The sequence below is a fragment of the Oncorhynchus gorbuscha genome, linkage group LG14 (assembly GCF_021184085.1).
Source record: "Oncorhynchus gorbuscha isolate QuinsamMale2020 ecotype Even-year linkage group LG14, OgorEven_v1.0, whole genome shotgun sequence".
Taxonomy (NCBI): Eukaryota; Metazoa; Chordata; class Actinopteri; order Salmoniformes; family Salmonidae; genus Oncorhynchus; species Oncorhynchus gorbuscha.
Window position 1 is genome coordinate 51,708,186 of NC_060186.1, and position 21,245 is coordinate 51,729,430.

General features: G+C 43.1%; 1 protein-coding gene across 1 annotated transcript in view; it reads right to left on the reverse strand.

Moving 5' to 3' along the window:
- slc35f1 (solute carrier family 35 member F1) overlaps positions 1–21,245 on the reverse strand; it is a 118,603-nt gene that overhangs the window by 15,174 nt on the left and 82,184 nt on the right. The window contains exons 4-7 of the mRNA XM_046299329.1: positions 17,687–17,846; positions 9,756–9,912; positions 6,798–6,850; positions 2,815–2,969 (exon numbers count right to left, since the gene is read on the reverse strand). Coding sequence (XP_046155285.1) covers positions 2,815–2,969; positions 6,798–6,850; positions 9,756–9,912; positions 17,687–17,846 — 525 coding nt within the window. The remainder of the gene's footprint in view (positions 1–2,814; positions 2,970–6,797; positions 6,851–9,755; positions 9,913–17,686; positions 17,847–21,245) is intronic.

Here is a 21,245-nt window from a genome sequence, read left to right on the forward strand (position 1 = left end):
GAGAGAGAGAGAGAGGGAGAGAGAGAGAGAGAGAGAAGAGGGAGCAAGAGAGAAACAAAAGAGGGAGAGATTTTGTAAAAAAAATATTGTTTATCTGTTCTCTTGCTCTGCATGTATCCACAAAGGTAAAGAACAAGTGGCCTGTGTACTGCATATGCTTATCCCCTTTCCATTGCACTGGCTGCTGTTGACCCAACATAACAAATGAGACAAGGTAGAGAAGGTCTAATATTATTAGGAAATGTTCATTTCATGGACAGACCGCAATGGATACTTCCTGAATTCTGCTACCGCTCGTAGCATTTGGTAATAATCTCTCTAGCCTTTCTGAGCACGGAATAATGAAGCTGTTCTCCCCCAAAACAAGGAGAAGAATATAATGAATTATTCTCATGGTCGGTAATACCCCAGAGAATCTGGCATGTGGGCGAGCTAATACAAATGAACTGACAAAATAGACTAGAGGTTTATGCTCCAGTTGTACAATTAAAATGATTGGAGTGAATGATTTAGTGATGTATACACCACAGAAGGTTCCATTGAACGCTCTGATGTTATCCTCTTGGATTTGTGACCTACACTAGACCGTACAACAATACTGGAAAATACCAGTTTATTACAATTTCCCAATAAATTGCTAAAACAAAAAAAGCCTCTCTCTGCCCTGTGATTTTATTGTGCCTGTATTACAATACTGCAAGGTCCACTCACTCTGGTCTTACCACCTCCAGACTGCTGATGCAAGGATCAGTTCTTATCAGAAGCTACCCTGCTCGTACTCAAAGGATCAACAGACAGCATCTCTGGACTGTGATTGTGGTGAGGAAACGACGCCCCTTAGTGACAGCTCCAGGGCCTGATTACAACAGTCAGAGAGATGGAAGGAACAGCCTTGAGCTGATGGGAGTGTGGTAGGTACTAGCTAGACCCTTCGCTCCACTTCACGCTCACCAATCACAGGGCAGGTAGGAGACAGTGACACAGACCCCAGGACTTAATGGCATTCCTGGGCTGAAGGAGGCTGTCGCACAATTTGTACTGTGTTTATTAAGGGGCCTGCCAACCCAAGAAGCACAGTTAAAATAAAACAAGTGGTGGGACTTCATTGATAAAGAGAAAGCACTCTATTCAGAGTGGTATCTGACTCACTTCCAGGTTACATACAGTACTTACATGTACAGTACCAGTCAAAAGTTTGGACACACCTACTCTAAGGGTTTATTTTTGACTATGTTCTAGTATTTTTACTATTCTCTGGCAGAGAGAAACATTGTATATTGTATGAACTCTCTGAGAAGACCTGACAAATATTGTACAGCCATACAAACTTTTTCTGACCCAACAACCTAAAACATTCCTGCAGAGCTTTGTTTCTCAAGGCAAGTAAAGGTTCTATCACAAAGGTATATAATCATAAACAATAAACATGTGCAGTACCAGTCAAAGGTTTGGACACACCTACTCATTCAAAGGTTTTCGTTTTTTTTCAATGTTTTCTAGATTGTATAATAACAGTGAAAACATCAAAACCACGAAATAACACACAGAATCATGTAGTAACCAAAAAAGTGCTAAACAAATCCAAATATATTTTAGATTTTGGATTCTTCAAAGTAGCCACCCTTTGTCTTGATGACAGCTTTGCACACTCTTGGCATTCTCTCAACCAGCTTCATCTGGAATGCTTTTCTATCAGTTTTGAAGGCATTCCCACATATACTGACACTTGTTTTCACTGTTATTCTACAATGTAGAAAATAGTAAAAATAAAGAAAAACCCTGGAATGAGTAGGTGTGTCCAAACTTTTGATTCGTACTGTATATACATACAGTAGTATATACAGTAAAGCGCAATCTGCCAGACATTGTTGACTGCCATCTGCCAGACATTTTTGATGCTTTAATTGGCCATGATTGACTTTGAAAAAGATGCATTTTAAAGGTAACATAAAGAGAGGGATGACTAAGAAATACAAGTAAAATATTAGCCATATCCCTAGCCACTTTTAGAGTTAACACAGCAAAGGTTTGCCGTGGTGGAAGAGAGAGTGCAGAGACAAGTTTACACGGCATAAAGCCACCCATTTTAATCTCGCTTTCTTTCTCTCTCACTTTTGCAGTGGGCGGTAATCTGCACTACATGAGTCAGAGCTGGGAAAGCGATTAGAGGGCTTTATTTATTGTAAGGCGTGACTAATGGGCAGTGTTTGGTGGTCTAGCTGCTTTAACAGTAATGATGGCCATCAGCCCACCAGGGCCGGACAGGACGGAGGAAGATGAAGGCCCACATTGTAGCCCAACCACCCTGGCACGCTGCCCTCACTGACTCTCATCGCCCTCCTTTTCATCTTCCCAAACGACAAGGCGTTGATGCCCTGCAGAAATACACGCTGGTCTTCTCTGATTTACTGAATAGCCTTTCAGTGCAGTGTGAAAGCTGCGATCGATCACTAGCTCACAGCAGGGGGGGGGGGGGGAAAGGCAAACCAAAATGTTTTCCCAAACAATTGGTGAAAAACAGAAGGCAATAGGATTGTTTAAGATGATAGCGGTGCACAATCCCTTAAAATCGTAATAATTATGATGAAAGACTTTGAGGGTGAAAGATAAAAACAAGACATTTATATTTGTTCGACCACACAATTAAAAGAGAGAAGGGTTACTTAACAGTCTCTCACACTAAACTGCACTTGATCTAAATTTCATCTTATCAGAGCTGCAGCAGTAAGAGGAGAAAATCTGTACAGGAGAATGTATGCTGGAGGCTTGTGGAAAGTGTGTGTGTGTGTGAGTGTGTGTGTGTGTAGCACTCACCTTGTACTGGAATAGTAAGAGACCACAGAACAGGCTGTAGAGGTCAGCAGTCAGCAGAGAGAGGTTGACCGATGTGGCACTGCTCCTTTTGATGACCACGGGCATGAAGCTGTACAGGCCAAACATGCAGGCACTGAAGCCGATGTAGAGCAACCCTGGGGAAGGAGACACACACACACAGACACACAGAGCATGATGAGTGACAGATCCGCAGGGACAGAGACTGGACTATAATAATTAACTGCACAGTGCTCTCTAGAATACCAACTAGCCAGCTAGATATCATTCACCTGTCTGTCTATCAAGGGTTTGCATAGATTTGTTTTCTCCTTGTGGTCATGCAAGGACAGGAAGAATGGGATGCGCGAGATAACGAGCAGCATTAGTTAAGTTTTGGGGGTTTTCGTAGCTGGTTATTTGAACATATCAGCATTGGGCGAAGGCGGTGTTTAAACTGCTTCGCCTCGAGTTCTTTGTGCATGTGCAAACAAAGGTCAGATGGGGGGGCTTTGGCGCGAGGGTGGAGAATTAGTTTTTTCCAGAACTCTCCTTTCCTAACATGATTAGACCCAGATGTTAACCACGCAAGATTTTACTGCTGTTTTAACCAAGATTACCAACTGATGGAAATGGGAAAGTAATCATGTCAGCATTTCCTAATTTACCAATCTTTCACCAAAAAACATTGAATTTGTCATTTGGGGGGGGGGGTACCGTTACATATATGTCAGGTCACTGTGAAGGTCAATAACAGTGAAAAGACAGACATTGAGGAAGAAGTGGGAATCTGAGACAGGAGATGTTGACACAATGACCGAGATATCAGAGAGAAGGTGGTCATATAGCGACGAGAGACATTCTGATCATCTTTTGTCCTGCAGAAACACGGTAATGGATTTAGTGTTGAAATAAAAGGACATGCTCGTCTAGTTTCAGGTTTGACTTTTTGAAATGCATTTATGAAAGACAACTTTTACTGGTTCAGATGAAAAGGCAACACAGACAGGCAACGGTAATTTGTGTCAAAACTAAACGTAAATAGCATTTATCTGTCAGATTCTGATCTCAGGCCTTTGCAGCCGTTATGAATGCTGCAAAGGCCATTTCCGACGAGCTCATTCCACTAAAAGAAATCAGGATTCCATTCAATCTCTTTTCATTTTTATAGTCATTACATATCAGGAGTTTTGTCCTCAGCAGAAACAGCAAAAATATCCACTTGTTTATCTCTAGAGAGAAGGTACTGAAGGACAACTGATCAGGTGGGAATTGGATACATACATCTTCATTTAAACACTGAAGAGTTGTAGTCCTAATCTGCATGCTCTGGTTTAGTGCATGAATTCATGACAGGCCCAAGTTACTGCATGTAACAGGACGAGACTGTTTTGACCAAAACAAGGTCAACATTGAAGACCAGGAAGTCTCACTGTATTCAACGTTATTTTTTATTCCGATCCACTCAAGAAGATGTATGCCATTTTCTGTAAGGCCAAGCACAGAGACTTCCTAACCCTTTTTCTCCAGGCGCTGTTGGTAGTTGGTGGAATAGCTGAACAGAAGGCCTCATGAGTTATTCAAAATGCCTTGTTTACTTTGTCTGGCAGCATACCAGAGAGCAATATGGCCGACACCTGCTTTTGTTAACTAAGTTGAAGTGTATCTCTGGGTTAAGTTTTAGTAGTAGTATGTAGTAGTATGTAGTAGTAGTATGTATTTGTATGAGACTCTGCTTTTAGAAGCACATCTAAACCCCATGAATATCCAAATCCCTGTTATTAGGAAGGATGAGCTACTGTATTTGTATGAGAACTCATGACTACCACCGAAGAGAATCTAAAGGAAACTATTTTATTTCATGGCAGTGTATGGGCCTTTGTTTTCACCTTTCTTATGACCAATATCTGGTTATTAAGAGTAGGGGGAAAACACACAACTGTGGTAAGCTTGAGGAGGGAAGAAACAACAATTGATCCCACCAAGTATTTGGAAGACGCTCACAATCCTACATTTTACATGACCGAGTCCTCATTATTTTTCTAGGGCAAAGCAATCTTGGCTGAGGAGATCTTTCCTCCTGGCGCCCGCTGTGTTGTCCGTCATGGCAGTGACAGATAATGGCGTGCCCCTCAAGCCACCGCAGACTGGCTAATGCCTGTGACAAGCCAGCATCTCCTGGGACGCTAACCAAACGCCGCTATTGGCACCACACACCCTCGCTCGCTCAATCAAAAGAAAGTGGGTAAATCCAAGTGGATTAAGGACCTAGTCACTTGCTTTGGCTTTGGAGAGCGGCGAATTGCACGTCACACATTGGGCTCCTGTATCAGTGTAAATTAAAATCAGGCATCTTCATGGGCTAACATGCTGTATTGATTGTATTGATTGTATTTTAAATATTCAGTGGCCAGTTAATTGAAACTCAGTTAACTTAATGGGCTACTATATACTGTACTGTAGCACCCTGTCTGGCTTGTTTGTTTCAAATGAAATATTAAGTGAACAGTCCTTGTTATAAGCAAATAAAGTGCACCCATTCATCAGTTAATGGTGATGGGTTCTGACTTCTAAACTTCAAACATGATATATCCTTGTTCATGGTACTGAGGGAGAGAGGGGAATGCAGAACGTTTATGTTCTGTCAGAACATGTTACGGTTAGACATCGGGTATCCTATGGAAAGGAGAAGGGCCACCGTCTGGTTTCTACACCAGAAGTGAATGGTTTTATGTAGGAGGAATGGATATGTTGGGGTCAATTAAGGTTGGATATGAGCGATGGACTTGGAATGTTACTGAGTAAGGGAAAGGCAATCACATGGTTGCGGTCACTGACAAGGGTGGAGAGCTGTGGATTCGTGAGGAACGGTCAGGCCCAAGGTCAGGTCACTGATAAGGGTGGAGAGCTGTGGATTCGTGAGGAACGGTCAGGCCCAAGGTCAGGTCACTGATAAGGGTGGAGAGCTGTGGATTCGTGAGGAACGGTCAGGCCCAAGGTCAGGTCACTGATAAGGGTGGAGAGCTGTGCATTCGTGAGGAACGGTCAGGCCCAAGGTCAGGTCACTGATAAGGGTGGAGAGCTGTGGATTCGTGAGGAACGGTCAGGCCCAAGGTCAGGTCACTGATAAGGGTGGAGAGCTGTGGATTCGTGAGGAACGGTCAGGCCCAAGGTCAGGTCACTGATAAGGGTGGAGAGCTGTGGATTCGTGAGGAACGGTCAGGCCCAAGGTCTGGTCACTGATAAGGGTGGAGAGCTGTGGATTCGTGAGGAACGGTCAGGCCCAAGGTCAGGTCACTGATAAGGGTGGAGAGCTGTGGATTCGTGAGGAACGGTCAGGCCCAAGGTCAGGTCACATTAAGGGAGAAGGAACAGTTTTCTACCAACATAAAGATGCAATAAAGATGTAACGTTCGGAGAAGAGGAGGAGACTTCACCTACATTGGGGTATATATACTGGTGGGAACATGTCTTTGTCTGTTCAGCTGTCTGACCCATTGGGTGAATAAACTTGGTTTGAGCTTTTCATAGTTGTCCACTGTTAGGTTCTAAATAACAGAGTAAAAACTAACAGTGGACAACTTCATCTCCTACGAGTAATTCATGCGGCACAACAAAATGTTCGTAAAGGTTGACACCATCCCACCATACATTTTGACTATACAGCGGCGGCCCATCCATCTTTAGCCCAGGGCCCCATCTCCTCACCCCCCCCCACTTAATTTGCAGAGAGATCATCCAGTGACACCTCTTACAGCCTAACTGATTGCGTGAGCAGGATATGACACAGCAAAGGAGGGGGGGGGGGGGGGCATCTCCTCTAGACAGGGCAATCAATTCTCACTCTGCAAATGTTTAATCATCCCTAACCCCCCCCCCCCCACACACACACACACACACACACACACACACACACACACACACACAGGCTGCCAAATAACGCTGCAAGAGAGAGCAGCATCTAAATCTCAGTAACAGTAACTTACCAATCTGCCAGTCCCAGGGCACCCTTAGCAGCTCCTTATGCTCCATGATGGCCCTGGAACAGAAAGAAAAACAAAATGCTTTGTGAGATAGGGAATACAACAGAGTTACTGACGGAGGGTGGAAAGTAAGACAGGAGGATCATAAGCAAGTCTCTTGACAGCAAAGCTCAGTTTTGACTGCTGAGCACCTGTGGTTCTGATGAGTCAGTGACAAATCAATCCTATCAGAGCGAGGCAGGGTTCAACCCTCTGACCCTACAGAATAGATCCTGGGAATTCTATTGACGGAATCCTCTGACTCCAGAGGGGCACTAACAATAGAAACAACATGGTAGACCATTTTCCCTCCCTCACCCCCCCTCTGTTCCAGACAAGAGGAATGGAAAACAATCCACGCAGGTCTCGCTCTGTGACATCTCTGTGAAAAAGCGTAATTGACGAGGCGGTGCTGACGTGTTACCAAGGTTACGGTCTCGTCTGGTGCTCCCGTGTCTAAAATTAACATCAGCGAGAGACAGAAACAGAGACAGGTCCCCGTGCTCCCACTGTCTTCCCCAGTAGGGATCATTTCATACATAACAAGTGGATAAATAAGTGGAGGGAAGACAGGCAATGTCTCATAACTCGTTTAAAAAAAAATCCTCTTTAAGCCTCAGAATGAGCTCATTAAAAAGTAGTAAAACTGAACAAAAATATAAACGCAATCGGCAACAATTTCTAAGATTTTATTATTGAGTTACAGTTTACATTAGGAAATCAGTCAATTTAAATACATTCATTAGTCCCTAATCTATGAATTTCACATAACTAGGAATACAGATATGCATCTGTTGGGAACAAATACCTTAAAAATGTAAGGGCGTGGATCAGAAAACAGGTCAGTATCTGGTGTGACTATTGCAGTGAGACACATCTCCTTCGTATGGAGTTGATCAGGCTTGTGGCCTGTGGAATGTTGTCCCACTCCTCTTCAATGGCTGTGCAAAATTGCTGGATATTGGCGAGAACTGGAATACACTGTGCTACACGTCAATCCAGAGCATCCCAAACATGCTCTATGGGTGACATGTCAGGTGAGTATGCAGGCCATGAAAGAACTGGGATAAATGGCACGACAGTGGGATAAATGGCACGACAGTGGGATAAATGGCACGACAGTGGGATAAATGGCACGACAGTGGGATAAATGGCACGACAGTGGGATAAATGGCACGACAGTGGGATAAATGGCACGACAGTGGGATAAATGGCACGACAGTGGGATAAATGGCACGACAGTGGGCTTCTGGATCCCGTCACGGTTTCTCTGTGCATTCAAATTGCCATCGATCAAATGCAATTGTGTTTGTTCTCCGTAGCATATGCCTGCCCATACCATCACCTCACCTCCACCATGGTGCACTATGTTCACAACGTTCACATCAGCAAACCCCTCGCCCACATGACACCATACACACTGTCTGCCATCTGCCTGGTACAGTTGTAAACGAGATTCATCCGTGAAGAGCACACTCTCCAGTGTGCCTGCTGCAATCGAAGGTGAGCATTTGCCCACCAAAGTCGGTTAGGACGCCGAACTGTACAGTATTTATTAGGTCCCTACTCTTCCTGCGGTACAAACATGAATAAAGTAATTGCATAACAACAAAAAACAACAGCCTACATCAGAAACAGCATTATATATCATACAAGACATTATTACTCTAGTATTACAAATGTAGAATATAACATTTACAATGTGTGTGTGTAGAGTGTTTGTATTAGAGTGTGTGTGCGTATGCGTGTGTCTTTTATCTGATTTGTTTTTTTATCTGATTTTACTGCACGCTTGTGTTACTTGATGTGGAAGAGTTCCATGTAATCATGGCTCTATATAGTACTGTGTGTTTCCCAGAGCCGGTTTTGGACTTAGGGGCTGTGAAGAGACCCCTGGTGGCATGTCTTGTGGGGTATGTATGGGTGTCTGAGCTGAGTGTTGGCTGTTTGAACAGACAGTTCACGTGCTTTCAACACGTCAATACCCCTCACAAAGACAAGTAGTGATGCAGTCAATCTCTCCTCTAGTTTGAGCCAGGAGAGACTGATATCCATGTTACTGATATTAGCCCTCTGTGGGCCAGCCTTGCTGCTCTGTTCTGGGCCAACTGTAATTTGCCTATGTCCTTCTGAGTGGCACTGGAAGCATCATAGAAAGAAAAGGTGATTATGACAGCATGGGGCTGCTAGCGAAGCCCTCATCTCATCTGGAGATAGAGAACGACTGAATACTATAGAGCCGGTGTAAATAGTCCGGGTGGCCATTTGATTAATTGTTCAGCAGTCTTATGGCTTGGAGGTAGAAGCTGTTAAGGAGTCTTGGACCTAGACTTTGCGCTCCGGGGGTACCGCTTGCCGTGCGGTAGCAGAGAGAACAGTTTATGACTTGGGTGACTGGAGTCTATGACAATTCCTCTGACAACGCCCAGTATATAGGACCTGGGTGGCAGGAAGCTCCAGTGATGTACTGGGCTGTACGCACTACGGTCGGATGCAGAGCAGTTGCCATACCTGGCAGTGATGCAAGCAGTCAGGATGCTCTTGATGGTGCAGCTGTAGAACTTTTTGAGGATCTGGGGAACCATGCCAAATCTTTTCAGTCTCCTGAGGGGGAAAAGGCATTGTCGTGCCCTCTTTGCAACTTTCTTGGTGTGTTTAGACCATGATAGTTTGTTGGTGATGAGGACACTAAGGAACTTGAAACTCACGACCCGCTCCACTACAGTCCTGTCGATGTGAATGGGGGCGTGTTCAGCTCTCTTTTTCCTGTATTTGCTTTAGCCTGCCTGGAGTGCCTGATTGGTTAGGTACGACATTATGGGACTATTATATTGGTTTCATTTTGCCAGACAAGCTCAATGAAGCACAGTTTAAGTATTTGAAATCATTTCCAATAGGTCTGACACACACACAAACACTCACAGCTGAATGCCGCTGAAGAAGGACCCAAACAGTCCCATCATGCCCAGGAACTCCACCCTACTCAGGTTCTTAACGATGAACTCCTCACACACATTAGAGATGCCGTACAGCGTGGCCCCTCCCAGCACCAGCAGGTCCCCCAGGAGCTTATGGTCCCCTAGAGAGAGAGAGAGAGAGAGAGAGAGAGAGAGAGAGAGAGAGAGAGAGAGACTGTCAAACTGTATGAAAGAGCCATTAGTTATTAATGACAAATAGGTTATCCTATGAAACCCTCACCAGTAATATCAGACTAAGTGTCTATCCTATGAGATAAAAAATGATGACAATGAGGCAGTGAAAGACATTGGGTGTTTAAAAGGTACAGGAAGCAACTGTGCTTGAGTTCATACATTGAGCAAATGTAGGATTTTAACAGGAGTTTCATTGATTAATTCATCTTCTTACCGTTCACTTTACTGTGTTCAAAATATCTATTTTCACTATTTTAATCAGAACAGACAAATCGGCATTATTGATTGGAAGCTCACACCAAACAATTGCAGTGTTCCTTTATTCCTACATGCTTAGTGCATACTGTATGCTGCAATGGGTGTCAGTAAGGTATGGATAAACTGTACCCAATCAAGCAAAGATCTTACAGATGCTTAGCACATGCTTGAAGATTTTTAAACAGTCCCACTATAAATGTAACTATTCTGTCAATCACGAGACAGAAATGAAACTACAGCCGTGTGTTTTCAATGAAACTCTAAACTCTTCGGATCCAGAACGATCGCGTAATATGATTTGGATCGTAACATGTATTATTCATATCGAACCAAAATGCAATCTATCTATCTGAATCTTGTTGAGCTGGGGAAATCATGGAGCACTTAATGCAATAGTGAGAGGGGGAGGCTCTCCATGGGTGTGAAAGGCAAACCACACCAGGGACTAACACGGGGGATCTGACTGGGTTATGGCTGAAGATACTGTGAGGTTTGAACACAATGAGACAGCGATGGCGAACTGCACAGTGAGAACACTGTCTGTGTGTTGGTGGAGATGAGGGTGTTTGTGTGAAGGACACAGCAGACTCCACAATAGCAATCAAAATATGTTTAAAGCTTTTCGCTAGATATACATACATTTTACATATCCATTTTACATACAGTTGGAGTCGGAAGTTTAAAAAAAAAAAAAAAAAAATAATTTTTTTTTTAAAATAAAAATAAAAAATGCCATTTAGCAGACGCTTTTATCCAAAGCGACTTACAGTCATGTGTGCATACATTCTACGTATGGGTGGTCCCGGGGATCGAACCCACTACCCTGGCGTTACAAGCGCCATGCTCTACCAACTGAGCTACAGAAGGACACTTAAGGACACTTAGGTTGGAGTCATTAAAACTCGTTTTTCAACCACTCCACAAATTTCATGTTAACAAAATGTAGTTTTGGAAAGTCGGTTAGGATATCTACTTTGTGCATGACACAAGTCATTGTTCCAACAATTGTTTACAGACAGATTATTTCACTTATAATTCACTGTATCACAATTCCAGTGCGTCAGAAGTTTACATACACTAAGTTGACTGTGTCTTTAAACAGCTTGGAAAGTTCCATAAGATGATGTCATGGCTTTAGAAGCTTCTGATTGACATAATTTGAGTCAATTGGCAGTGTACCTGTGAACGTATTTACAGGCCTACTTTCAAACGTAGTGCCTCTTCGCTTGACATCATGGGAAAATCAAAAGAAATCAGCCAAGACCTCAGAAGAAATGTGTAGACCTCCACAAGTCTGGCTCATCCGTTTGAGCAATTTCCAAACACCTGAAGGTACCACGTTCATCTGTACAAACAAACACCATGGGACCACGCAGCCGTCTCCGCTCAGGAAGGAGATGCGTTGTACCATGCTACCAAACACTAATTACATTGAGTGTATGTAAACTTCTGACCCACTGGGAATATGATGAAAGAAATCAAATCTGAAATAAATCATTCTCTCAACTATTATTCTGACTTTTCACATTCTTAAAATAAAGTGGTGATCCTAACTGACCTAAAACAGGGATTTTTTTACTAGGATTAAATGTCAGGAATTGTGAAAAACTGAGTTCAATGTATTTGGCTAAGGTGTATGTCAACATACAACTTCAACTGTACACATTTTGCACACATACTTGTACTTTTATACAAAGCAGTCCCGTAACAATAATACTTTACCAAACAAACTCTTTAATCCCAACCCTCAGCCACTCTCAGCCCATCCCACCTATCACCATAGACCTCAGCTCTTTAATCCCACCCCTCAGCCACTCTCAGCCCATCCCACCTATCACCATAGACCTCAGCTCTTTAATCCCACCCCTCAGCCACTCTCAGCCCATCCCACCTATCACCATAGACCTCAGCTCTTTAATCCCACCCCTCAGCCACTCTCAGCCCATCCCACCTATCACCATAGACCTCAGCTCTTTAATCCCACCCCTCAGCCACTCTCAGCCCATCCCACCTATCACCATAGACCTCAGCTCTTTAATCCCACCCCTCAGCCACTCTCAGCCCATCCCACCTATCACCATAGACCTCAGCTCTTTAATCCCACCCCTCAGCCACTCTCAGCCCATCCCACCTATCACCATAGACCTCAGCTCTTTAATCCCAACCCTCAGCCACTCTCAGCCCATCCCACATATCACCATAGACCTCAGCTCTTTAATCCCACCCCTCAGCCACTCTCAGCCCATCCCACCTATCACCATAGACCTCAGCTCTTTAATCCCACCCCTCAGCCACTCTCAGCCCATCCCACATATCACCATAGACCTCAGCTCTTTAATCCCACCCCTCAGCCACTCTCAGCCCATCCCACCTATCACCATAGACCTCCCTTGTTTGGTTTCCATGTGCCATATATTTTTCAATTATGCTGTGATGTTTTACATATTTTTTTAACCTTTGTAATCGTATATTATCCACAGATAAAGATGAAAACCTTTCATACAAGTATTATTATATTGTTTATTGACTGGCTATGGCTTTCCAGATCACCCAACACTGCTGTTTGTAAGGTTCATTTTAAGTGCCGTTGTGATTTTTTAACCATTCCTGAACCTGTGACCAGAAACCAGCTACATGGTGGCAATACTAGAATAATTGATCTATTGATTCTGTCTCTTCACAACAAAATCTACAGAGCTGAGATTGTTGTATGCCCCATATATATAGCATCCTGTCGGTGGCAAGAATTTTATGTAATAATTGAAATTGAAAAACTCTAAGTGTTGAATCAAGTGTAGTTTTTTGTACCAGTTCATAAACCATGTGCAATGGAATTGGTACATCAGATCTCCTCCCATTTATTTTGCAACCTGTATGGCGCAGCTGTCAACATTTTTGTCCTCAAATTAAACTGGTATATTTTTCTATTTATGCCAGCTCCTTTCAGCCAATTTGTATCTTTAATATATGGTAGGCAAACAAGTTCCCTACCTCCTCCCTACCACCTCCATTTTTGTGGTAGTGCTGAAATCAGTTGGTTGTAAATTTGGATTGAGCAGGTATTCCCGTATCTACTGGAGAACCATTTGTTGTTTAAGTACAACTTAAGTATGAGTGTGTCACAAGTTTCTGTTTCTTTCGGAGTGTGTTTCCTTAGGTTACTGCTGGAGGGCACCCTTACCTTGCTTCTAGCTCCCAGGTTACCCTGATTGTTTCTTATTGGTTTCACCTGTGTTTGATTGCCCTCTCTGTTCACCTGGTTGCCTGGCTATTTAGGTTCCTCTGTTGGGCTGGATCCTTGCTTAGTGCACTCTTGTGCTGTTGCCTTGTTTCTGTGAAGACTTTAAGTAAAGTTCTGGATTTAAACTTACCCACTGTTTGCTGTGTTTCTCGGCGACTGGGTTCGAGTTCATTCAAGCATCATTGTAACAGAGTGAAGCTTTTAGTGAGAGGTTTTAATATTTAATCATTTTTGCCCCCAAACTCATATTCATTATGTAAATAGGCAGGTTTAATTTTGTCTGGCTTAGCATTCCAAATCAAATTAAATATTTTTTTGCTCATATGATTTTTAAAAAATGAGTCATCTGGAATAGGCAGTGCCATTAGTAAATAAGTAAACTGTGATAGGAGCAAAGAGTTAATCAATGTGATTCTTCCATAAATAGACAAGTATTTACCTCTCTATGGTTGTCCTTCTTTAGACTAGTTGAGTATCTGGAGCATCAGGATTTGTGGGTTCGATTACAGGCTCAAAATGGACCATAACAAAGTACTTTCTTCTGAAACTCACCAGTCTATTCTTGTTCTGAGAAATGAAGGCTATTCCATGCAATAAATTGCCAAGAAACTGAAATATCGTACAACACTGTACTACTCCCTTCACAGAACAGCGCAAACTGGCTCTAACCAGAATAGAAAGAGGACTGGGAGGCCCCAATGCACAACTGAGCAGGAGAACAAGTACATTAGAGTGTCTAGTTTGAGAAACAGATGCCTCACAAGTCCTCAACTGGCAGCTTCATTAAATAGTACCCGCAAAACACCAGTCTCAACGTCAACAGTGAAGAGGCGACTACAGGATGCTGGCCTTCTCGCATGGAATAGTCTTCATTTCTATGGACAAGAATAGACAGACGAGTCTCAGAAGAAAGTCTTTGTTTCTGGCCGTTTTGAGCCTGTAATCAAACCCACAAATGCTGATGCTCCAGATACTCAACTAGTCTAAAGGCCAGTTTTATTGCTTCTCCAATCAAAACAACAGTTTTCAGCTGTGCTAACATAATTGCAAAAGGGTTTTCTAATGATCAATTTTTACCTACCGTAAACTGCTTTTGTTTTAATGATGAGTATTGTATTGAATGGTCTCTAAAAGTACATTTAAAAGTGCCCCATACAAAAGTGCCTGATATGTTGTGCAAAAAAGTCAATTGCAAATGATTTTGTTTTAGTACAAATAGTCATCCAATAGGCTTTGATTCAATTTCCATTATCCCCATCCACTTGGAAATTCAGTAAGATTTATATGGAGGCCAATTAGATGGTGGTCCGATCGCATTCGGTCTCCTATTAATACTTTTTTGAACTTTTGATGCCAGCAAAAATGAGACTAGGAAGTAATCAAGACGGATAGCTCCTCCATGTATATCTTACTCGATCAGGGTTGTTCAAATCAAGTCAAATTTTATTGGTCACATACACCTGGTTAGCAGATGTTATTGCGAGTGTAGCGAAATACTTGTGCTTCTATATCCGACAGTGCAGCAGCATCTAACAGTGACCAATGACACCAAGTCTGTGGGTAGGCAGCCGCCTCTCTGTGCTAGTGATGGCTGTTTAACAATCTGATGGCCTTGAAATAGAAGCTGTTTTTCAATCTCTCTGTCCCAGCTTTGATGCACCTGTACTGACCTCACCTTCTGGATGGAAGCAGGGTGAACAGGCAGGGGCTTGGGTAGTTATTGTCCTTGATGATCTTTTTTACCTTCCTGTGACATCAGGTGCTGTAGGTGTCCTGGAGGGCAGGAAGTTTGCCCCCGGTGATGCGTTGTGCAGACCGCAACTCCCTCTGGAGAGTCTTGCGGTTGTAGGCGGTGCAGTTGCCGTACCAGGCGGTGATATAGTTCGACAGGATGCTCTCAATTGTTCACCTGTAAAAGTTAGTGAGGGTTTTCGGTGACAAGCCACATTTCTTCAGCCTCCTGAGGTAGAAGAGGTGCTGTTTTGCCTTCTCCACCACACTGTCTGTGTGCGTGGATCATTTCAGTTTGTCGGTGATATGAACACAGAGGAACTTAAAACTTTCCACCTTCTCCACTGCTGTCCCGTCGATGTGGATAGGGGGGTGTTCCCTTTGGTGTTTCCTGAAGTCCACGATCATCTCCTTTGTTTTGCTGACATTGAGTGAGAGGTTGTTTTCCTGACACCACACTCCGAGGGCCCTCACCTCCTCCCTGTAGGCTGTCTCGTCGTTGTTGGTAATCAAACCTACCACTGTTGTGTCGTCCATATATCTACTAGTTCTAATGTATTCATGATCTTCGGGATCTCCTTCAGTGCTTGAGGGTGATAGTTTGTAGAGTGATTTTCTTTACGATCCATTGAGGTACTTAAAACCGTATTATAATCTCCCACCATAATAATATATTATTTTGTTGCTTGCAAGCTCAATAGATTATTATATATATTTTCAAAGAAGTGTGGATCATCATTATTTGGTCCATATAGATTAATTAGTCAGATCTGTTTTGGTCCAATAGCATATTTAAAATAATCCATCTTCCTTGCCGATCTCTTTTCACAGTTTCCACAATCAGATCCAAATTTGTATTAATCAGTATAATCCCCTCTTTTGAGTTTCTTTGACCATAACAAAAATATATTTCTCCCTCCCAGTCCATTTTCCACCCAACCTCATCTTTATTTGTAGAATGAGTTTCCTGTAAACAATAGATGTTATATGCTTTATCTTTTAGTCATGTAAAAATGTATCTTATTTTTTTTATGACCTGCTAAGCCTTTACAATTATAACTGGCTATACTTATTTCCCCACTTACCAGAATGATAACAAAGTTTCAATTATACTTACCACAACCAATTTTTGTAAACTTACCATTAAAAAGCACCATGATGATTAAGTGTCCATATAGTTGTACCATAATAATTTGCCCTTTTAAGCATACTGTAGCTGCAACTTTGTAAACCTCCAATTGTCCTAATGTTCCACCCACTAAAACCTCCCCCCATATCTAGGTCTGTTGTCACTAAGACCATCAGACCATCTCTCTGACTCATGACACATCTTTGCATCCTAAAGCAAACCCTTGGCCGCGAAATGGTGTTGGCCGGAGGGAAATCTGGGCAGTCCCATGATAACATAAATATCTATGAGGGTGCTTAAGATAACCGACCAAATCACATGGAAAACAGTCAGGAAAAAAAGAAATAGTAACAATAATAGATAATAGTAATATAAATGATAACAACATCTTATAAATGTATGCGCATATTTAGAAAGTCCGAGCAAGGCAAATAAGCATGTCAGCCCAGCCTGCTCAGTTCCTTGGATTCAATTGTTCAAATTATTTTGAAAAAACGAACATATCACAAGACCAGTACTTCTTTTTTAATGTCCATTACATGCAAGACATATTTCACGTAGTCGTCATTATGTCCTGTTGTATTCCGACGGAAAAAAAGGAACATAGATTCTAACGGCCACTAGTTAGTAAAACTTAGTCTTCGGCATCACACTGCCCATGGAGGAATACCCAAGTTTCATTTACAATCGACTCTGACACAGCCAAGGCCTGATAGCCAAGAATACATGCAGTTATATAGAAATGTATAATATACCTCTCTCACTTCGAGAAGTGCTTTTATAAGCCAGTTTTTGTATTAGTTCTACCGTTGACTTTAATCACTTTATCCCAGTGTTAACCAGCCCACACGCACTAGAGACAACAACCCTGTTGACAATATCTAATCCATCCATTTATCGGAAGAGTAATCATCCTTTACATTTTTTATATATAGATGTATTTTTTAACTGTAAAAGTGTAATAACACCAATTATTTTAGGATCGCATAGGGCTATTTTAATAGAGAACCCAGGCAGGGTTTTAATTATATAATCCTTTATCCTAGCCCTATAATAAATCATTTCATATTTATTACGTTTTATCTTAAAAGCTATTCGTTCAGATTCACAGCTTTTAAGTCATAATATACCCGACCTCAACAATTAGGCCATATCATATCAAACTAAAAAAAACAACCTTGATATTTCTAATGTACAATCTTCAAATGAAATAAGTAAACAATCAAATAGAAAAAAAGGGCTGCTCTTACCCATCCTCGCCTTCCTCTCAATCAAAACCTGATATTACTTTCCTGTAGTCCAAAGTGGTGTGTGAGCATGTGTGTGAGCATGTGTGTGTTACCTAGGCCCTGTTGTCTTCCCACCAGGACGTCTGTCCCCACCATTAAGCCGATGCCCAGCAGACACACCCCGACGCCCACAAAGTGCACGGCCTTGTACCTCACCAGCAGGAAGAACCAGGACAGCAGCAGCACCACGGGGATGGTGAAACAGTCTAAGAGCTGACAGACAGAGCAGAGATACGGGGTTAGAATGGACACACTGAACTCTAGTTCATAGAGAAACACAGAGAAAATGGTTTCAATGGAGTTCCAAGATACTGTACACCACATAGACAAAATACACACCAGAGATGGTATCACAGCAGAGCTAAAACCACCCACCACAAAGTCCAAGGGGTGACACATAGGACAGCGGGAACACACAGTACTACAGAGGACGAGGTCAGAGGACAGTCCAACACTAATGGTGATGAGAGAAAATAAGGATGGCGAATTAGGGGTGATGGTGGATGGCGTGTCAGGGAGGAGAAGGGGCCATGCAAGAGGGGAGGAACATTTATGATCGCCTAGGGGACCATCAGGTCTCCATTCTGGGAAGCCTCTCTGGCACTTAGTGGTAGCACTATGGGCTCACTCTCTGGGAAAGGTAGTGCACGGGAGAACGAGGGGTTAACTGCAGGACAGCAAACCCCATTACTGCTCATCACAGGTCGAGTATTCAGAGGAGAATAACGTACAAATATTCAACTCACACACAATATTTAGAAATATATTAATCCTATTGGCTCTGCTGGCAACTCACAACATCGATGTGTTCAACGAATGTTCTGACGCCTCAGTCCACCCCGGCATAATAACGTGTGGTTTATCGATGTGTAAACGAATGTTCTGACACCTCAGACAACCCTGGCATAATAACGTGTGGTTTATCGATGTGTAAACGAATGTTCTGACACCTCAGACAACCCTGGCATAATAACGTGTGGTTTATCGATGTGTAAACGAATGTTCTGACACCTCAGACCACCCTGGCATTATAACGTGTGGTTTATCGATGTGTAAACAAATGTTCTGACACCTCAGACAACCCTGGCATAATAACGTGTGGTTTATCGATGTGTAAACGAATGTTCTGACACCTCAGACAACCCTGGCATAATAACGTGTGGTTTATCGATGTATGCAACGACAGCTCAGTGTGTCTCACTCGCTCAGCAGGCCAGCGTGTTTCTGCCTAATGGAAGGCCTTTTCACCGCTTGGTTATATAAACCTGTCTGTTACTGTAGTGAAGCGTGCCCTTGAGCGTGAGAGAGTGGAGAGAGAAAGTGGAGGGAGGGAATGAGGGGGACAATCACAGAGAGCGGGAGAGAGAAAAAGAATGACAGAGGGATGAGAGAAGGATGAGAATGACAGGATGACAGAAGGATGAGAGGAAAAGGAACAAGAGCGAGAGAGAGAGAGAGCAAGAGAGAGAGAAAAAGGGAAGTGGAGAGAGATAAATAAACAGTGTAGGGATAACGATAACCATGAGAGAACCCTGAAAGTGAGTGAGTGATTGAGGGTTGAGTTCTGTGTTTACTCTCACCTGTTCTCTCAGGGCTATCTGGGAACAGCTCTGGCCTTAACACAACAACTTTTACAGTGAATTACTAGCAAAATAATAGACCTGACATTGTCAATGACATTCTCTGCTCCTTTTTACAAATACCAGCAAACTAATGAAACCGATACAATTATCACAGACCAAGTGAGGAGAAAGAATGATGCGATTTAGTCAGTCCTAAGACTCTCCGCTTAACTCTGCCGAAATAAATCTTCAACTAATTCCTCTGTTTTACAGTGATTTGTCCCCAGGACCGCGGCTGGCTACCTGCATATCTTGAAGTGGAGGACTGAGTAGCATTTAGATGTAGGATCTTAATTTGATCACTCTTTTGCCTAGCAGGAAATGCACACTTGTACTGTATTTGAGGTTTAATAAGGCTTCTAAAGTTGTCGATTTCCCTAACGAGGAATGTATCAACCCCTACAAAAAAATAGTCCACGTAATAATTCACATTTCCTGTTGCTGCAGCAAACTGGCTCAAGTAAAGATCCTACACCTGTAGCTGCCTGTTCTAACGAGTTGACGAAGAGGAGCTTTCCCCAGATGTGTCCACTGATCTCCTCATACTGGAGCCTAGCCAGACACCATGACCATTCATAACAACTAATAATTTCCCCTTAGTGGGAAAGTATTTTATAGCACCGTCTCATGCCCAGTTCTCTTCATGCCTGCATATTAATATTGATGAGGCATTGTCTAACCTTGTTATAGTTTACATAACACTGTTGAGAATTGTTCTGGCTATTTCTCTCCTCCACCCTCCTCCAAAGGAATCAGTTAGTGAAAGCCAATCAAACTAAAAAGCAAATTACCCTGCACAGAGTAACAAGAGGAGAGGAAAATGTGGCCTTAGAGTGAGAGAGTCCATTGATAAAGTCTCCAACTTACAACCAAACCTACTTAATTTGACTTCACTTGACCTGAGCTGTTCTCTAAATATCAAACAAACTTGCACAACAGACCTCGAAAACAAAAATACTGAGGAGTCCCAGATTGAGTTCTAGCTGTTTACTGAGTCAATATTTACAGTGATTCCATGAGCACCCCTTCCTCTGAATGTTTAATCACCTTCGCTATATGCTCAGGCTGGGTTTACTTTGGAGAGAGAGAGAGCTGCTGCTGTGCAATGCTACTCTCAAATATCTCTGTCTCTACACTGTGGAAGAGAGTCACCCTATCACTCTCGTCACCACCCGACCTAATCATTCAGTGACAGTCACACCATGCGGATAGATCCATCGCTGTGTAAACAGTAGCTGCAGGCCATTAGTGTGCTTGTCACATCAGTGCGTTGTGCTGGCTTTGGGTCAGCAGGGCATGGAGGTACTGATCAACTCGTCACTGTGTCATCCCACCTGTCTGTCTGTCTGTCTGTCATCCCGCCTGTCTGTCTGTCATCCCGTCTGTCATCCCGTCTGTCTGTCTGTCTGTCTGTCTGTCTGTCTGTCTGTCTGTCTGTCTGTCTGTCTGTCTGTCTGTCTGTCTGTCTGTCTGTCTGTCTGTCTGTCTGTCTGTCTGTCTGTCATCCAGGTGGGTGTCTGTCTGTCTGTCTGTCTGTCTGTCTGTCTGTCTGTCTGTCTGTCTGTCTGTCTGTCTGTCTGTCTGTCTGTCTGTCTGTCTGTCTGTCTGTCTGTCTGTCTGTCTGTCTGTCTGTCTGTCTGTCTGTCTGTCTGTCTGTCTGTCTGTCTGTCTGTCTGTCACAGGGCCATACGACAGGGGAATGAGGTCTGTCTGTCACAGGGCCAGACCACAGGGGAATGGAAATGAGGTCTGTCTGTCTGTCACAGAGTCAGACGACAGGGGAATGGGGTCTGTCTGTCTGTCACAAGGCCAGATCACAGCGGAATGAGGTCTATCTGTCTATCAGTCACAAGGCCAGATCACAGCGGAATGGGGTCTGTCTGTCTGTCACAAGGCCAGATCACAGCGGAATGGGGTCTGTCTGTCTATCAGTCACAAGGCCAGATCACAGCGGAATGGGGTCTGTCTGTCTGTCACAAGGCCAGATCAC